Below are 19,108 nucleotides of genomic sequence, written 5' to 3' on the forward strand. Positions count from 1 at the left end.
TACTGGCAAAATGCACATTTCTTATTAAAAATACAGCCGCGGGATTGGTTATCAGTAGAGTATGCTTTTAAACATTAGCTTACCTAACGCTTTGTCAGATTTCCAAGAGATGTATAACAACTTAACAATGTCTGGGCATAAAGTATATGATGTTTCTTTAATGCTTTGTGCAGTATTTCATGGTACCAACATCTAATTAATCATTGCCTCCATCAATTTTTATTTATTTTTAATGAAAAAAATTTTTTCCTTCAGTCACTATCATTCTAAGAACATGAATTTCACAATGCTCAGAGTTCTTTGTTTAAAAAAATTTTAAACATATTTTAAATTTAAAAAACCCTTTTTTAAACTGCATCTACAGATTTAAGAGATTCAAAGCCAGTGAATTACCAATCCAAGAAAAGACATTCTTAATTTCTTAATACTTTTCTTGAGGATACGGGGTAGAGTCATCTTGAAAAATGAATTCTCTGTTGTTGAATAGCTCTCTTGCTGAGTGAGGGTATTGCTTGGGAAGAAAGAACATCTTGGTATGTTATGGCATTCACAGTGCTGTCATCAAAGAATTTCAACCTTCTCACACCATTGCTTGAGAAATGTAATCCAACCAACTGGCAGGAAACCTCATAGTTTTGACTACACGAAGATGCAGAGATTCTACAACTTCAAAAACTCTACTGCCATTCTAATTTTAATTTCATCACTAAACAAACTTTCTGCTACTCTTCTTCAGACTGTGTAATGTATCCTTGCCACTACTGTTTAGTGAGCATTGGCCTCTTAATATGTTCACTGCTCTAACACATATATGCATAAAATGGCACTAGGAGTGAGGTGCCCAATGCATAACTGTGTTTAAAATGAACCAAGTGGTGTATTGGAATGCATAAAAGTGGCCATCGCTAGGCCGTCAACCAATGAATGCCACAAATGCAAAGGCACACGAAATTAACAACTACTCACTATTGGCACATTTGATTTGCAGTAATGTTTTCTGTTTGTTTATAGACTTTACATATTTGATTTATTTCTTTTTTGCTTGGGTTGATATTAGTTTACGTAGGTGAAAAAGCTTTTCATAAAATTTTACGATCTATTCTGATTTACAGCTCAGCACAAAAGAAAGTTCACTTTTACCAACGAATTCCAAACTTTTAATTTCAATCATTATTCACGAATTTTTGGAATGATGGAGATGCTGATTTTTTCAACACCAACAACTGATAAAAGGATGGTTGATTGGGAGAAGACAGAAAATGGTAATCAATGGACTCTGCTCTTCGTGGACTAATGTTACTAATGGAGTTCTCCAGGGTTCAGGGTGTTGGGCCCACTGTTGCTTTGTATATTTATCAATGATATTGACAAAGGTATATCACGCTTACTGTCGAAGTTTGAAGATGATGCAAGGTTTGGCAGGGTTGTTAATGACAGTATGCTACTGCAACAGGATCTAGAAAATTTGGGTAGATGGGCTGAGAAGTGGCAACTGAAGCTTAACAATGACAAATGCAAAGTACCGCATAGTAGCAGTAATCCCAGAGTAATGTACCAACTGTGGGAGTAATTGCGCAGTCAGATATGAAGTTTTCTGAGTAGTCCAGACAGACCGTCAGAGATAAGGAGGTGATTATTCCTTTGTATAAGGCAATGATCAAGCCACACCTTGAGTACTGCATACAGGTCTGGAGGCTTCATTTTTTAGGAAGGGTGTAGAGCTTCTAGAATGAGTACAGATAAGGGAAACAAAAGGCTTAAGTTCTGCAAATTGCAGCATCTGGAGACTAGGTACCTGTGAGGTGATCTGATTGAGTTGTATAAGGTCTTGAATGGTTTGAGCAGACTCAATGCTGATGAGACAAACTCAAATTGAGGAAAGACCTCAATAACTGTCACTATCTCATGGACAGCTTACACGTAAGACAAATTAATTAACGGCAAAGTTTTATCATATTTTTCTATTAGTAATATGTGCCTAATTTTTTTATTTATTTTTGATGAAAAAATTTTTTTCCTTCAGTCACTATCACTCTAAGAACATGAATTTCATAATGCTCAGAGTTCTTTGTTTAAAAAAACATTAAACTGTGTTTCATTTTTTTAAACAAAGAACCATTTAATAACATCAAGATCATGGCAGTGGTAATGAAAAGCTGTTCTTAAAATCACTCTGAATGAAAATATCCAATTGATCAACTGGTTTCCATATGATATAGACACTGAATTTTCATATGAAATAAATTGCTATTGTGATTCTACTCATTTTCCCTGTCTTGATGATCTTATTTAATATCAATTTATCTATTCTATTTATTGAATCTCAGGTTTCTTTATCAGGCTGGTACCACACTAAAGTTTGAAGGGCATATGGCTTTTGAGGACATTATATCCTAAAAAAATGGCCACTTTTAAGAAAAAGTAAAATGGTTATAGAGAAAGCCACATTTTCACTCTTAACTGCAGTATTCACTTAATGAGCAGCCAAAAATAAATATAATTAAAATAGTACTTTCTCCACCAATGAATAATACACATAATCATTAAACAGATAAATATATTTATTCGCAATACTGTATTTTAATTTGTTTGGTAATGAATTACCATTGCTGTTTTTAACTACCTTCTGTAATATTACTATACTAAAGTTATCAATGTATTATACATAAATATTATATGCAAACAATTCTCAAAAATATTTCATAATTTTATTTTTCAGTAACTATTACAATGTACTAATAGTGCTTAGAAAACGGGTGAAGTTAATATAATAAAAAGGAATAAAAAAAAATTTGGCATACATCAAATTTTCTTTACAATTCAAATAAAACAAAAAGAGCAAACAGTATAGAAAAGAGACATTTACTATTACCTAATGAAAAAACGTCACAGTACCATTAAAAAACATGCATCCTAATGTTCTATCAACCCACTTGCCTGTAGAGAAGTCTGGATATTTTGCAAAAACTTCTCTAAGTTTATCAAAATATTGGACTAGTAACTGAATTACACCATGGGTATTTAATCCCGGTAATTGATAAATATAAATTTTCTCTTGGCAACAAGATTAAACGAGTTTAAATTCAGTGGTAACTCTTTTGCAAATTATATGGCTGTTTAATATCATAATCTTGGAACCAGTAATGAAAGAATCTGGTGTATGATTAGAACAAATTCTTCACATATTTCCCATGTCTCCCCCTCCCATCTTCTGAGCCACTTTCCGAAGAATACTAGAAATCTTTGGGTTAGACTGGTATTTTGCCATATTTGCAGGATTTTGACTAATCTCCTGAAATGCAGCAGCAACTTCAGGATCCTAAAAAAAATAATAATAAATAAATAAATAAAAAATAATAAAATAAAATAAACACACATTTAAGTAAATCATAAAAATTTCTTATTTTAAGAAATTTGAATAATTACACCTTAACGTTCTAAATAATTATAAATGGCACATACTATTTATTACAAAAACAAGTGGTATACCTGTTAGCTTAACACCTGTTTCATGGGAAATAATGGAATCACTGGTTAAGGAAGTAATGCAGGACCAATCTAGACAGGAATAAAATTACACTGCAGTGATAACGTGGATCTGTTAAGTGGCAGTATATGATTAGAGCAACCTGATTTTGCCTGACCAATCTCATTGGATACTATGAAGCACTGGTTGCCAAAAATGATATCACATACTTTGATTTTAGGAAGGCTTTTGAGATTGTTGTACAAACTGGAGCAATGTGGCATTAAGAGCATGTTACTGATATGGATAAAGAAATAGCTGAGTGGGAGAAGACAGAGTGTGGTTATCAATGGGCACTACTCTTCGTAAACTAATGTTATTATAGAGTCCCCCAGGGTTCAGAGCTGGGCCCATTGTTGCTTTTAATATTTATTAATGATACTGATGAAGCTATATCTGGCTTAATGCCTAAGTTTGCAGATGATACAATGGCTGGCAGGGTGGTTAATGACAGTAATCAGGATAAGCTACTGCAACAAGATCTAGAAAAAATTAGGCCAATGGGCCAAGAAATGGCAGTTGAAGTTTAACATTGACAAATGCAAGGTACTGCACATGGGTAGCAGTAATCCCAGATTAACATACCATGTGGTATGCACTCAGCCTCAGAGGCGGATTTAACGGCGGCCGCACAGGGTGCACGCCCCGGGCCCCGACTGCCGAAGGGCCCACACAAAACCCTAACAAATTAGTTGAACATATTAAAACTTTGTGATTATTATTATGCTATTATTAATTATATTATATTCAAATTTTATTGGAAAAAAACATTAATAGTACATAATATTTTTTATTTATTTAAAAAAACGGTTAACATGTACAAATTGTATTTGTATTTTTATTTTCCCTGTCTCTCTTTTTTTTAAGGGGCCCAATATTTTCTTCTGCGTCCGGGGCCTCAACCAACCTTAATCCGCTCCTGCTCAGCCTAGTGGAAAATGAAAAAGACCTGGGGTTAACTATCCAGATATGAAGTTCTCTGAGTAGTGCTGCCAAGATGGCTCATGGAGTTTTGTCAATGATACACAGAAGGCAATGTGTGGGATAAGGAGGTGATACTCCCATTGTACAATGCCATGGTTAGGCCACATCTTGAGTAATGCTAATTCACACTAGTACTGCTAACAGTACTAGTGTGAATTAGCATTACTAGGTCTGGAAGCAGGTTTCAGCAAATCTACATCCTTCCTAAAAGATGTAGATTTGCTGGAACAAGTGTAGAGAAGGGCAATGAGATTGCTGAAGGGAAGAAAAATGGCGGTCTTACCAAGAAAGGTTTCAGTTCTGCAAATTGCAGTGCCTGGAGAATGGGCACTAGCAAGATCTGAATGAGATGTTTAAGGCCTTCAATGGATTAGTAAGCTCAATGTTGATGGCATTCTTCAAATTGAGGAAGGATGGTTGCAAGATAGATGTGCAGAAGTTTGCCTTCAGCCAGCCGGGTGGTTGAGTTGATTGTTGTGTTGGCCTAAACCTCCACCTATTGTTGTGGAAGTTAAGTAGTTTGAAAAATTCTTGGAGGAGATGGACAGGTCAGGTCAGGTGGGTAGTTTTTTGGGTTTTTTTTGGCTAATGCTCTATGAGCTTGCTTTTGTGCATCATTCACCACTACAAATATTAATGTATTTAGAAGGGTTTGCCTGTTTAGAATAAGTGAGGCAGCTAAGGGCACGAGGAAGAGTACATTATGTCAATTCTGGTATGTGTGACTGTTTTGCGAGATGGAAATCTGTGTAAGAAAAACTATATAACCCTTTCACAAGATAGACTAACTTTGCCATAGCATTGAAAAAGTCTCTAAAGAGCACCTACTATTGCAATGGAAATCAAACCCAGGTCTTTCTCTATTACATGGTGTGGAAGAACAGCAATTGTAGCCATTGTGCTATCTACAAGGGTAGGTACCATATTATGAAAACAACTGATATCTAATGAGTCAAGTTACTTATTTTAGTTTTTTAATGGTGCATTTACCAACTGAGTATATTATTAAAAAAATAAAATCAGCATGCAGATATACATTACTTGCTAGCTTTTTGAAGCTAGAATCCAGAAATTTTTTTAAATATAGAGATATCAGCCAGAACACATCATAATGGTGTTCCTGGATGTTGTTTCAAATGGAGTTGTGTTACAAAACAAACTTACATATTATTAAATGTAATAAGTAGCATTTTAAAATGATTTCATTTATATTCTAAAATACTTTATTCACCCCCTCCACTATATGACAGTATATCAACTAGCCATTTTTATTACAACTATGAAGATTTGGGCTATATGCAACAATGAAGCTGACATAACAGGGCTAACAGAAATGTGATGTCAGCAAGAAATAGGGGATGATGATGAGTTTAACTATGGAATGTACAATGTATTTAGGAAGGGCAGGGAAAAGAGAAGTGGGGAGGGGGTCCTGTTTCTTAGCAAAAGAAGCCTGTGTGTGAAAAAGATCTTTATCACAGATTCCGAAATTAGTATAGATTCTGTGTGATGTGAGTAAAGTTGGAAGCAAATATAAAATGCAGAATATAGTGTAAAATCTCTATATGCAGGAGGAACAGACTAGAAAGTGTGGGTGTCTTATTTTGGGCGATTTTTTATCCTTAACTGACAGGAGTAAGAGGGAGGGAGGGAAACTCAGTGTTTCCAAATTCCCAAGATCCTAATCTTCGGGATTCAGGAACGAGAAATCGGAATTCCCAGGAATTCTCGAAATCATAAGTTATTCTGTGTTTTTCATACTATTTTATTTTGGTTTTAACTAATAATGAGTGACCATATAAACAGTGAATTATTTTTCTGTCATAGGTTTGTACTAAAAGTTTCAGGTTTTCTGTAAAAAAAAAAAAAAAAAAAAAAAAAATATATACATATATATATATATATATATATATATACAGTGGTACCTCGACATACGAGTTTAATTCGTTCCGTAACCTTGCTCGTATGTCAAATTGCTCGTATCTCAAAGCAATTTTCCCCATTGAAATTAATTGAAATGCCATTAATCCGTTCCAGCTCCCAAAAAACCACCTCAGTTGTTTTTGTTAAGTGTTTTTGAATAAGAAAAATGTACTGTATTTACAAGAAGAAACATTTATTTATAAATAACAAATACATATTCTATAGAAACATAATAAAAGAAAAGGTGAAGTGCTTACGGAAGCGTATAATTTTCGTCATTGGTCTTCGCTTTTTTTGTCACGCTTTGCTCATTTTCACCTGCAGATCGTTTAAAAAACTGTCCAAGGAGGTTTGTTTCTTCCTCCCTTTCAGGATATTGCGGAAATGTGTTAGGCAAGTTTCGTTGAACAACTCCGATGCACGACCAGTTGCAACTTTTTCAGGGTGATTTTTATCCACGAACTCTACAACTTTCTCCCACATTCCCAAGATCTCCTTTATATTTCTTGTAGAGATAACCTTCTCCATCTCTGGCTCCTCTTCAAAACTAATTTTTCGTTGAACCACCATATGCTGCTGCGAATGTAGATCGTGTAACTCCTCGGTTGTCAACTCCTGAGTCTGTTCCTCGACAAGTTCGTTCACATCTCTCTCATCCACCTCCAGACTCATGGATTTTCCCAGAGAAACAATCTCCTCTACCACTGACACTTCGGGTTCCAATCCTTCAAAAGCCCTTTCAGCTATAGCCTCAGGCCACAGCTTCTTCCATGCAGATATTAAGGCCCTCGTTGTAACACCCAGCCAGGCCTGATCAATAATTCTTAGGCATATCACAATGTTAAAGTGGTCCTTCCAGAACTCTCGAAGGGTAAGGTTTGTGTTCTCCGTCATTTCAATGCAGCGCCGAAAAATGTGCTTGGTGTACAACTTCTTAAAATTAGAAATCACCTGCTGATCCATGGGCTGCAGTATAGGAGCGGTGTTGGGTGGTAGGTAGAGAACCTTTATAAACTTGAACTCTTCGAGTAAATCATCTTCGAGATTTGTTGGGTGAGCAGGGGCATTGTCGAGGACGAGAAGGACTTGCATGGGTAGGTTGTTTTCCTGTAGATATTTTTTAACAGAAGGGCCAAAGACCAGGTTTATCCACTCCACAAAGAATTTCCTGGTGACCCACGCCTTCGGATTTGCCCTCCACATAACTTGTAGTTTTTCTTTTAAAATCTTATGTGACTTAAAGGCTCTGGGATTTTCCGAATGGTATACTAGCAGAGGCTTGATTTTGCAGTTGCCACTCGCATTGGCGCAAAGTGCTAGAGTTAATCTATCCTTCATGGGTTTGTGACCTGGCATCGTCTTCTCCTCTGCCATTATGTAAGTCCTATTTGGCATCCTTTTCCAGAAAAGCCCTGTCTCGTCACAGTTGAAGACTTGCTGAGGGATGTATCCTTTGGCTTCTATCAGTTCGGAAAACGTTTTGATGTAAACCTCAGCTGCCTTCACATCCGAACTTGCTGCCTCACCATGCCTGACGACGGAGTGAATGCCGGTCCTTTTCCTAAAGTTGTCAAACCAGCCCCAACTGGCTTTAAACGAGTCTTCCGATTCCTCATTTGTGGAAGTGTGTGGGATCTGCTTCAGCAAATCACCGTAAATCGCTCGTGCCTTCTCACATATGTTACTTTGTGTTAAGAATCCTCCTTGAAGCTGCTTCTCTGTCACCCACACCACCAGCAGTTTCTCCATTTTCTCATGGAGAGAGGTCTGGAGCTTAGAAATTATTGTAACGCCCTTGGCTGGCGTTATACCCTTTATCAACTTCTTCTGTTTAAGCACAGTACATATCATTGATGTGCTACGCACGTACATCCTCGCCAAGTCAATTACTCGCACACCTTGCTCATGTTTTTCTATGATTTCACGCTTTAATTCAATAGACATCATCTTCTTCTTCGGACCCATGGTTATAAAAATAAATTTGATAATGTTTTGTAAATGTACAAAAAGCAAAAAACGCGAACCCAACTTATCAAAAATGCTACGAAAACGAGGGGAAACAAGCACACAGACTGAGGTCTAGTCTGAGGTGGGAGAAACTGTTAGACGCTGCACATGACCCCAACGTGCGCCCCGCATGTTGGGGTTGTGTGCAGCGGTGTAGTGTACGATTCCTCGTATCTCAAATCTTGCTCTCATCTCAAAGCAAAATATCGCTCGCTCGGCGGCTCGTATCTCAAAACACTCGTATATTAGGGCACTCATATATATAATAAATGCGTGGTTTATTATTATTATGAACCAATTATTATAAAAGATTATATATTTCAATAACATATAAAAGTGATTTCTATTTGTCTCTACTTGATATAGACATTTGATAACAGAAAACATTAAAAGAAGGGAACATTAACACAAAATAAATGTCAAATAAAAATCATTTAAAAAAAATTGAAAGATAATACAGTCTGTCCTTGTATAACACGTGTTTGCACTACACAGATTCGATCATACACGATTTATAAATAGGGGAACAATGTCGCATATAACACAAACGTAATTCACTTATGCACGATTCGCCTTTGTGTTTACAAGAAATGGTAGTCGAATGTGGCGGAATCATCCCAACTGAACACAATACAGTAGGAATGAAGAGAAGATTTTGAAAATTTGTTTTTATGATTTCGTGGAAGGGGAAACACATTTAACATAATAATGTAAAAATCCACAGAATTCCAGCCATCGGTATTATCGCAAATGTAATTAGATCGACTTTTACTACCCGTTTATAACATACTCCACTAGCAGGAACCACCAATAAACCGGAAACTGCAAATTGTTTTTATTGTTTTATGGTAGTGACCTCCAGAAATGTGCTTTAGTAAAACATAAGCATGTAATATGTGAGAATAGTGTGTTTCTGCCTTTACTGCATTGTTTATTCAGTTTGTACACGGGCGTTGTATTGTTTATTCAGTTGCTACTTGTTCGCTGTGTGTTTATGTATATCAAGCTTGCCTCCTCGTTTTTGTTCATTTTATAATTGTGCTCTATTCTCAAAAAAATGAGTAAAATACTTGATAAAAAGTGTGAAAAGGAAGCATTCTGGTGAAAATACTTCAGAGAGAAAAAGAAAAGCAATATCGATAGAAGAAAAATATGAAATTGTGAAACGCTTTGACTGGAATGAAAGAACATGAGATATTGTGCATGCTACAGGCCTAAATGAGGGAACGCTGAGAACAATTAGAAAGAATGCAGAAAAAATAAAAGCAATTTTCATAGCAGGAACAACACAAAGTGTAACAAAATCAGTTAGATCAAGACACAAAGAACTGGAAGAGATGGAACGTCTTTTATCTGTTTGGATAGAAGATCAAACAAAGAAGAGATCAGGAACAAGTTTGCTTACGATAAAAGCAAAGGCATTGGAAATATTTGAAGACAAATCCTTAAGAAGTGCCTCCCTTTACTGCCGGTAGTGGCTGGTTCAATAATTTGAGGAAACGTCACGCTTTCCATAATGTGAAATTATCAGGTGAAGCTGCGGGTGCAGATGAAGCAGCAGCAAAGGCATTTCCGCCGATACTGAAAAAACTAATTGAGGAAGAGGGCTATACACTGGACCAAAATTTCAACTTTGATGAAACCAGACTGTATTGGAAAAAAAATGCCATCACGAACATATATCTCAAGAGAGGAAGCACGAGCTCCAGGCTTCAAGGCTGCTAAGGATAGGTTTACCGTTATGTTAGGAGAAAATGCAAGTGGCGACTTGAAACTGAAGCCTGTCATTGTTTATCATGCAGCCAATCCACGAGCGTTAAAAGGGATCGCAAGGACTACCCCGGGTGTTTACTTTAGGAACAGCAGAAGAGGGTGGATGACATGGCAGATCTTCACTGACCTTCTACTAAATGTGTTTGAGGATGTGTTTCGAAGCTACTGCAAAAAGAAAAATTTGGATTTTAATTATTTTGGACAATGCACCAAGTCACCCTCCAACCCTTGCTGAACTGTCACCAAACGTCAAAATCCTGTTTTTACCACCTAACACAACATCTCTTATCCAGCCACTTGATCAAGGAGTAATTGCTGCTTTTAAGCACTATTATACAAGACGGACATTTAAGATGCTGATAGCAGAAACAGAGGGCGAAAATGCACCAACAGTTAAAGACTTCTGGAAGCGATTCAACATTAAGAATGCAATTTACATAATTGTGGAGACTTGGAACGAAGTGACAAAAGAATGCTTACATGGTGTTTGGTGGCCTCTTTTACCAGATTTTATTCGTGATTTTAAAGGCTTTGATCCTGTAAATGAGCTTCCTAAATTAAAAGCGCACATTGTGTTGCCCTCGCAAAGCAGGTTGGCTTTGAGGAATTGGAGGAAGATGATTTAGAAGAGTTGCTTCAGTCTCATGAAGAAAAACTTTCAACTGAAGAACTGCAGCAACTTGTTGCTGGAGGGCAGGTGGAAGATGAGAAAGACGACGAAGTTGAATGCCTGAACGCCACCGTAAAACCGCTTTCTACTTCAGAGTTATCTTCAGTTTTAAATTCATTCGAGAAAAGTATGCAATGACTAGAAGATAACGATTATAATGCAGAAAGAAGCAGAAGAGCACTTCATACAATTCGGTCTGCTTTGGAGCCATATAAGCAGCTGCTTTGTGAAAGGAGAAAGATTGCGAAACAACAGAAACTAGATGATTTTTTTATGAAAACACCCAAGAAAGAGACAGAAAATGAACCACAGCCCCTCTTGTTCTGGCGTGACCGTATTTCGTCCAAAGTCCTCATCGGCGTCTCCTTCACCTCCCAGTTCCGATAATGATGACAACCTGCTGCTACTTTCCCCATAATTACGCTGCTTCAACCCTTCCTCAAGCTCTTTCCCTCAAGCTGTCTTCATTTACTTTTAAGGTAAGAATTTAAATTTAAATGATTAAATTATTAATTTTACATTTTTCAACTGTAAGTGTTTTGGTTACAAATGTGTGTCCAATCTTGGGTGGTCGGCACCTAACCCTATGTTTTCCATAGTGCCTGTTGTTTATATTGCACGATTTTGCATTGCACGAGGGTTTCTAGGAACACAAGTATCGTGTTATACGAGGACTGACTGTACCACAAATATTGAATATTTAAAAGTTATCATTTGCCCTATCTGATAGTCTTTATCCTTGTTTCGTGATAAATACTCCAGACGTAGAAAAATTTCTTTTAATTTTGCATTGACATTGGTTGAATTGTTAAGAGTGCATCCAAAAGCATCTTCAAGTTGGGTGTTAGGGTACATTGCTTCATATAAGCTCATTTCCTTTTTTAACAATGAAACCATTTTGTGCACTTGCCCTGATTTTGGTTTTGCCATTGAAATCGATACTGCTTTTCTAATTCAGATTTTAGATCAATTTCTGATTCCACATTCAGAGTATTAGCATTAGCAGAGGCATACAATGCAAGAAAGCAAGCTTATGCAGCATCAGCCAAAAAAAAAAAAAAAAAAAAACCCTCCCATTTCACCCCTCCATTCGTTCCAAATGCCTGTTCACAGCTCAGCCTTAAATTTATTTAGGCTATCAACTTCCACAACAAAAAAGATGGAAGTCTGTTCCACCAATAACTACCCGCTGGCCGAAGGCAAATTTCCGCACATCTATTCTACAACTGTCTTTCCTCAATTTGAATCTGTGCCCCCTCAGGTTCTTAATTTGAGCAAGAGGAAGAATCCCATCAGCATTCAGCTTGCTCAACCCATTCAAGGCCTTATACACCTCAATCAGATTGCCTCACAGGTGCCTACTATCCAGGCGCTGCAATTTGCAGAACTCTTTCTTGGTAAGAGTTTGTTCCCCTCACCAATCTTGTTGCCCTTCTTTGTACTCATTCTAGCAACTCTATATTCTTGCTAAAGTGAGGCCTCCAGACCTGTACGCAGTATTCTAGATGTGACCTGACCATTGCCATGTATAATGGGATAATCACCTCCCTGTTCCTGCTAGAAAAATTCCTATGTATATCATTGACAAGACTCCATGACCTACTCTGGCAGCCCCTCTGCACTGCTCAGTGAACTTCATATTTGACTGCACAATTACCCCCAGGTCTTTTTCACTTTCCACTTCCCTGAGTGTAGTAACACACAGTTGATACGTTTCTCTTCGGTTATTGCTACCCATATGCAGTACTTTGCATTTGTCAATGTTAAACTGCAGTTGCCACTTTTCAGCCCATTTGCTCAACCTATTTATATCCAGTTGAAGTAGCATACTGTCTTTACTGTCGTTAACAACCCTGCCAACCTTTGTATCATCTGCAAACTTGTATTCCACAACAACAACATTCACATCTTCTTCTCTTTGCATTTCTTCTGTTAAAGCACATTTTCCTTTAAAAAGTCTTTCCATTAATGATTTTGCCAATCGAGCTATTTCATTGTTGTTTGCCAAAGCAAAAAAGCCATCCTTTTCCACCTCATATAAACAACGTTGCTTAAATATTTAATGAAGGATACTAGATCTTTATTTCTGCATTTAGGCAATTCATTTCTGATTTCTTTTAAATGCATACTGCTCAAAGCAGAATTCTGTTTTTCCAAATTACTAAAAAGAAACTTAAAAATTCCTTCGCTTTTTTAGAAGATTTGAATCACGATTACTTAATGTCTCAACTGCTAATAATTTTATTACATCTCCTATCATGAATACCTTCACAACGAGTTGCCTAGGTATTTCACTACTTTGAATAAGTAACGCTACTCTGGTAGAGAAGACTACTGTTGCTTATTCTCAGATGGGCACCACCCAGACGGCACCGTTTTGAAGCTGGTTGGCTTCATCATCGGTGGGTGGGCAGGTACCCTGTTGCAATAGTGACAACCCAGTTATGAAGTATAACTCTGCAATATGAGAGATGCTTGTGGTGTGCATGGTTTAATCTAAATATATTTCTTGATGAAATGTCAAAGAGCATAAAAAAGGCTGGTTAAGCATGGGTAATGCATTTCCATTTCTACTACCCACCCAAGTAGTATGCATGCATCGTTTTATTATATCTCCTTTATCATACTCTTTAACATTTCAGTGTTTCCTGCTCTTGCTTTCGACTTGATGTCGGTGGATTCCTTCAAACCAGTAACGTCTCTATGTTGATTGTTAAGCTTTAATTCTCGCAGTAGAATTATAATACTTTTCCTGTTTTCTCGACTGATTTTTCTTGGGATTCGGAAAAACACAAATTTCCTGAGAAATGCCAGGAAGGAATTCCTGCATGGAAACACTAGAAACTCAACATGGGGAGCAAAAGTTTTTTTTAAAAAAACTAGATGTTTATTATTTGTCTCAGCATGTTAGAGCAAATACTAGGGATAAGAATATTATAGACCTGATCATTACTCATGAATTGGATAAACTGAGAGGTCTCACACAGTACAGGTACTGTTGGCAGGAAGTGATTACAGACATTAGCAGGAAGATGAAGAAAGATGCACTAAAAGTAAAGGTACAGGTTTTAATTCAGGAAAGGGGACTATGGTGGTACATGGCATCTATGAACTGGGCAGATTTCAGACAGTGAGTGAATACACTGGAATACCTTTAAAGCAATAGTCACAGAAGTCATGACCAAATGTATCATTAAGAAAATATAGCACAAGAGGATGAATGCAGAGCTGATAAGTCTAACAGAGTAGAAAAGATGGTATGGAAAAGTTACAGAGCAATAAAGAGTACCAAAGCACAGGGCTGTAGTGGAGGGTTTATGCAGGTAAATGCTGTATACCCTCTGGTTTTTGAAAGACTTGAAAACCAAATATTATTAAAATATTTACTGAAAATTAAAAAAAATAAATTTATTAGAATTTGATTCTTAGGCAATACTTATAATAGTTTTATTATTTTTATTATATATCCTGTGTACATAAGTAAGTAAATATACCTGCAAATATATAATCGAACTTGGTCATAACAAGCATGGAAATAACGAGATCATGGCTGTAATGAACAAAAAGCCATAATGATTTTAATTTATGTGTATTCCCATACAACTGCTCACTGTTATAACGAGCATACTACATGGATATACCGTTCAAATTTTGGTAACAATGCAAACATTCTTACATTCTTAATTGCTCGGGTAGTCCAAAAAACATAATTCTTGGAATAGATAAAAATGAAAAGGGTGATTTAGCTTTTATGACCACCCACATAGGATTAGTGGCTGGTTTATGGCGTTGTCCTTTCGGGGACGGGGGCTATACAATAGTGCACTGGCATTCCGCTTGTCGCATTACCCTATTTACAGTTTGTCTTGTATTCACTGAACCATAAATTTATTTTGGGACTTCTAAGAATTTTGAAAATGGGACTTCTTTGTATGCAGATCACTTTACTGTCATTTTAAAGTAAAATCAAATAGAAACGAACCTTTCCTTCGGAAACATGTCTACTAACAAAAGAAAGTGTCTCTCGATTCGTGAAAAAGTCAAAATTATCTGCGAGTTAGAACATGGTGCAAAAATGTTGAAGTGTGTAAAAAGTTTTTTGTCCTCTTCAACAGTATCGACATTGTGGAAGAATAAGCATGTTTATATATCAGCACTGGAAAAGAACATAAAAAAAAAAAAAAAAAATTTAGAAAGTGGAGGTTACAAACGTCAATGAAGCATTGCTTCAATGGTTCTTCTTTTTTTTTTTTTTTTTTAAAACGCTCCCTTGCGTGGCCCTTTGCCTCCACTCCCCGGGCGGGAGGGGGGGGTGACTTTTAGTCTCCTCCTCCCCTCGCCGCCCCTCTCTTCCCTCTGGTGGGGCATGGGCCTGCTCCACTGATTTGGGGGTCATCTTCTCTATGGACCCCTTATTTCTGTCTTTTCCCCCCAGCCTTCAGTCTTCCCACCCCTCTCTCTCTCTCTCTTTTAATTATAATTACTAGTGTCTGAACCATTGTTAAATTGCATGAGCCCTACACCCAAAAACTTAACATTTATTTGCATAAATAGTACTTCATTTTGGCTGACCCATAACTATAACGTGTTTTTTTTTTTTTTTTTTTTTTTAAGGTCCTTGCCACTGAAATCTCAGGAAATTAGGTGGCAGGACCTGCCAGAGTAAATAACTATAATACTGGTGTACCTGGTCTGCCTCCACGAGGCAGAGTGTGGACAACGTTGGGTCTCATTAGGGGCCCAGCGGCTAAATGACCAGAGGAACAACGGTACACGACACTACACATGTACAAAATCCATACACTTTTAAACCTCTGGCATTGACAGTGTTCTGTTTCACACCCACAATGTATAGCACGCGGAGATGGGGGAAACCCCTGGTGCCGTTTGACACTAAACACACTCTACACTCTACACAAAGAAGTGCTGGATTTTCAATAGACGGTCCGATCTTAAAGGCTCAAGCGGAAAAATATGCTAAACAATTTAGATGCGACGATTTTGTATGCAACAACGGTTGGGTGGATCAATTTAAAAACCGAATACAAATAATATGTAGGTATATACTAATATTACTTTTTCTCTCTAATATCTCTTTTGTTTTTTTAAAACAATCTTTTTATGAAGTTAGAGAATTAAAAAAAAATAGGAGGCAGATTTAACTCATTATAACCATTACTCACTATATCACCGATATAGTGAGTAATGGTTTAAACAGTTTTACAATTGAAAATGGCTGTTTGAGCATGAGTAATGCATCTCCATCATTTCTATTACCCAGGCAGTATGCATGCATCGTTTTATTACATCTCCTATCGTGAATATGCATATGCATATATATGGGTATACGACGTATACCCTCTGGAATTCAATTAATATACCTGATATGCACAGTATACTCACTGCTTTTCATAACATTCATAGAGTATATCTTCTGCCAATTTTACAACTACAGCACTGCCAAAGTCTACAAGTTGATTCGTAACAGTACCATGGAAAAGGTTAGGACAACAAAGGCTGAGTATGAGGCACTGGCTAAGACAGCATGGAATAGGAACAAGGAGATTTTCATGTATGTAAATACAATGAATCAGATTGGGCCACTGTGTAATGGGCCTGGGAAAGTCTTAGTTTAACCCCAGGGGCTCACATCTGGTGAGTATGGGCTTGGCAAATCCAGGGTCCTGAGCTGCATATCATCATTCCTCTCTTTCTTGGTGATTCCTTTTTGCTTCTGACTCTCTCTCTCTCTCTCGGGGTAATTTGGGAATTTCTTTTTGGCTGGTGCAGTATAAGCCTCAGGCTTCCTTACACCATATGGCTAATAATAATAACCTAGCTGATGTCAATGAAATGATTAGGTATTTTGCACTGATCTTTACTGAAGAAAGACTTTTAAGGTGAGGAGAAGATACAGTACGGCTGAGATATAGGCAAGTAGCAATTTCAGAATTACAGAAGATTGTTTATTAGAAAAACTTTCTAATAAAATAAGTAATTTTGAGGGCAGCAGTGACTAGAGAGTACAATGAACCATTAAGCTTATGAGGGCAGTGGACTCTGAACAGATTCCTTTGGACTGGAAATTAACACACAAATTATTTGATAAACAACATAATGTTGATTGAAATCTGGAAGAAAATAAACATACTGTAAAACCAGAAATGAATATGCATGTCTTCTCTCCATTCTCCCCACAAAGTAACCTCCAGAGAAGTTTGGAAGAAGATTCTTTTGGCCATGTGTAATCTGACACTCCAAAAGTACCACCCAAACACACAGAGAGAGAGAGAGAGAGAGAATTGAAGAAAGGTCTTTTAATTCAAAAACCTAATACACTAGAGTCACTTTTCACCTGTAAGACAGTTTTAACCCTTGTGGGGCTGAGATTATCATCAACTTCCAGTAGATGTTGGCTGGAATTCACCTTCCCCCCTCTGCAAAGTAGTCATCCAAGAAGGTTGGAAGAGGCTGTTTTGGTCACTGCTTAATCCAGCATTCCAATTCATCCCACAGGTGTTTGAAGTTTAGACCTGAGCAGGCCACTTTTTTGACATCACTGTACACTAACCAGTCCTGTACGAACCTTTCCGCATTACACAATTGTCCAAAATGTGAAAGGTTTGCATTTGTAAAGAAACTTAACAGTGAGATTTCAATGAAGTGATGGTATGAAACTTTCAGGTTGGTTTATCAACTGTTTATAATGTTTTTTTGGAAGCAGAAATAATTTTATTACTGTATAATACAATACTTCTGCATATAGTATATGTTACCTTTCTCCAAATGTAGAATATACTGCCACAGTACTATATGAAGTTTAACTGCACACAAAGTAAAAAAGGAGATGGAAGGCAAAGAAGCCCTTTAGCCTAAATTAATCCAATAACATCAGTGTAGGCAAAATGAGGAAGAATAACTCACATGTACTAAGTATTACCAAAAATAAAAGCAATTTTTTTCTATCCTAATATGCAATTCATAAGAAGAGGATATTATATAATTAATTAAAGATCAAAAAACTGCTTTCACTATAAATACTTAACTTTATTCCAATAATCAAGAGGTAAACAGAACATGACAAACATTAATACTTATTTTTAAATTCAGTTTACAGCAGTTAGACAACTATCCCTTGTACTGTTTTATAAGCTGACACTACTATGGCTCTCTGAACTAACCTGGAATGCCTGCACAATCTCTGGGTCCTGAAGTATTTCTTGCATTCCTGCAGCCATGAATGGAGGAATACCACCTGGAAATTTACCTGCAAAACTGCCATAGCCAGACTCACCATGCTGCTGATTCTGTAAATAAATATTTGGGGGAAGGAGGGTTGTAAATAGATTACACTTTTACAAAATATCATAAAATAGCAAAGTATGGCAAAGCTCAATTCATAACTTGTTTAAGAGTGAATTCTATCATAAAACCAAAATTGATTTGAATGATTCTTTTGTGACAATCATCTTACTAGGAACATACCTCTTAATCAAAAACTAAATACAATAGCCACATCAATGAAAATTAAATAAAAAAAAAATAAAAAAAATGAAAGAACAAATTTAAAAACAAAAATAATTTATTTTCTGTAGGTATGGAACCATGTCATCTGAAAATACTAGTCATTATACACAGTAAGACAAAACTAACGAGTTTCTACATAAATGTATGCCATCCAAATACTTCCAAAAACTTCAAACTAAAACTTTCCTAAAAGTAACCAAAAGTATTACTGAAAGATACATTAGCTACAAAAATCTACAGTGGCCTCATTACTATGTTATAAAAATCTGAAAATCCCCCTCATACAATTTATATTGACATAGTATTATTAGTAGTGAAGCAAAAAAAGCAACCTTATACAGCTTGCCTCTTTGTGCTTTTCAGCCAAAATAATAATAATAATAATAAAAAAAAAAAAAAACAAAAATCCATCACCTGTCCATCCACCTCTAATAATTTGTCTAATTCCTCCTTAAATTTTTTTCAAACTACCAGCTTCTATACCTGCAGATAGAAGTTCGATACGAACGAACTTTTTTTCTCAATAGAAAAAAATTGCTTTTATTTTTGGTAATACAGTCCATTCCGGTTATTTGGGACACATCGAGACTAGTGCATTTTGGCCCGATTAAGCGGATGCCCCAATTATCCGAAGTTTCAGGTAAATAGTTAAAAATACAATGTATCCCCCCTTTACAATTGGTTCACTGTACAATCAA

At 36.6% G+C, this 19,108-nt stretch overlaps 1 protein-coding gene across 3 annotated transcripts in view; it reads right to left on the bottom strand.

Moving 5' to 3' along the window:
* Nucleotides 1-2,760: 2,760 nt before the first annotated feature.
* The window catches only part of LOC150090753 (hsc70-interacting protein-like), a 203,926-nt gene continuing 187,578 nt past the window's right edge, over nucleotides 2,761-19,108 (bottom strand). For all 3 annotated transcript variants that reach the window (XM_090379869.1, XM_090379852.1, XM_090379860.1), the window contains exons 11-12: nucleotides 18,065-18,190; nucleotides 2,761-3,319 (exon numbers count right to left, since the gene is read on the bottom strand). In XM_090379869.1, the coding sequence (XP_090235995.1) occupies nucleotides 3,179-3,319; nucleotides 18,065-18,190 (267 nt within the window). In that variant the 3' untranslated portion in view covers nucleotides 2,761-3,178. The remainder of the gene's footprint in view (nucleotides 3,320-18,064; nucleotides 18,191-19,108) is intronic.

Source organism: Mastigoproctus giganteus, chromosome 1, assembly GCF_048544385.1.
Source record: "Mastigoproctus giganteus isolate SK-2022 chromosome 1, ASM4854438v1, whole genome shotgun sequence".
Taxonomy (NCBI): Eukaryota; Metazoa; Arthropoda; class Arachnida; order Uropygi; family Thelyphonidae; genus Mastigoproctus; species Mastigoproctus giganteus.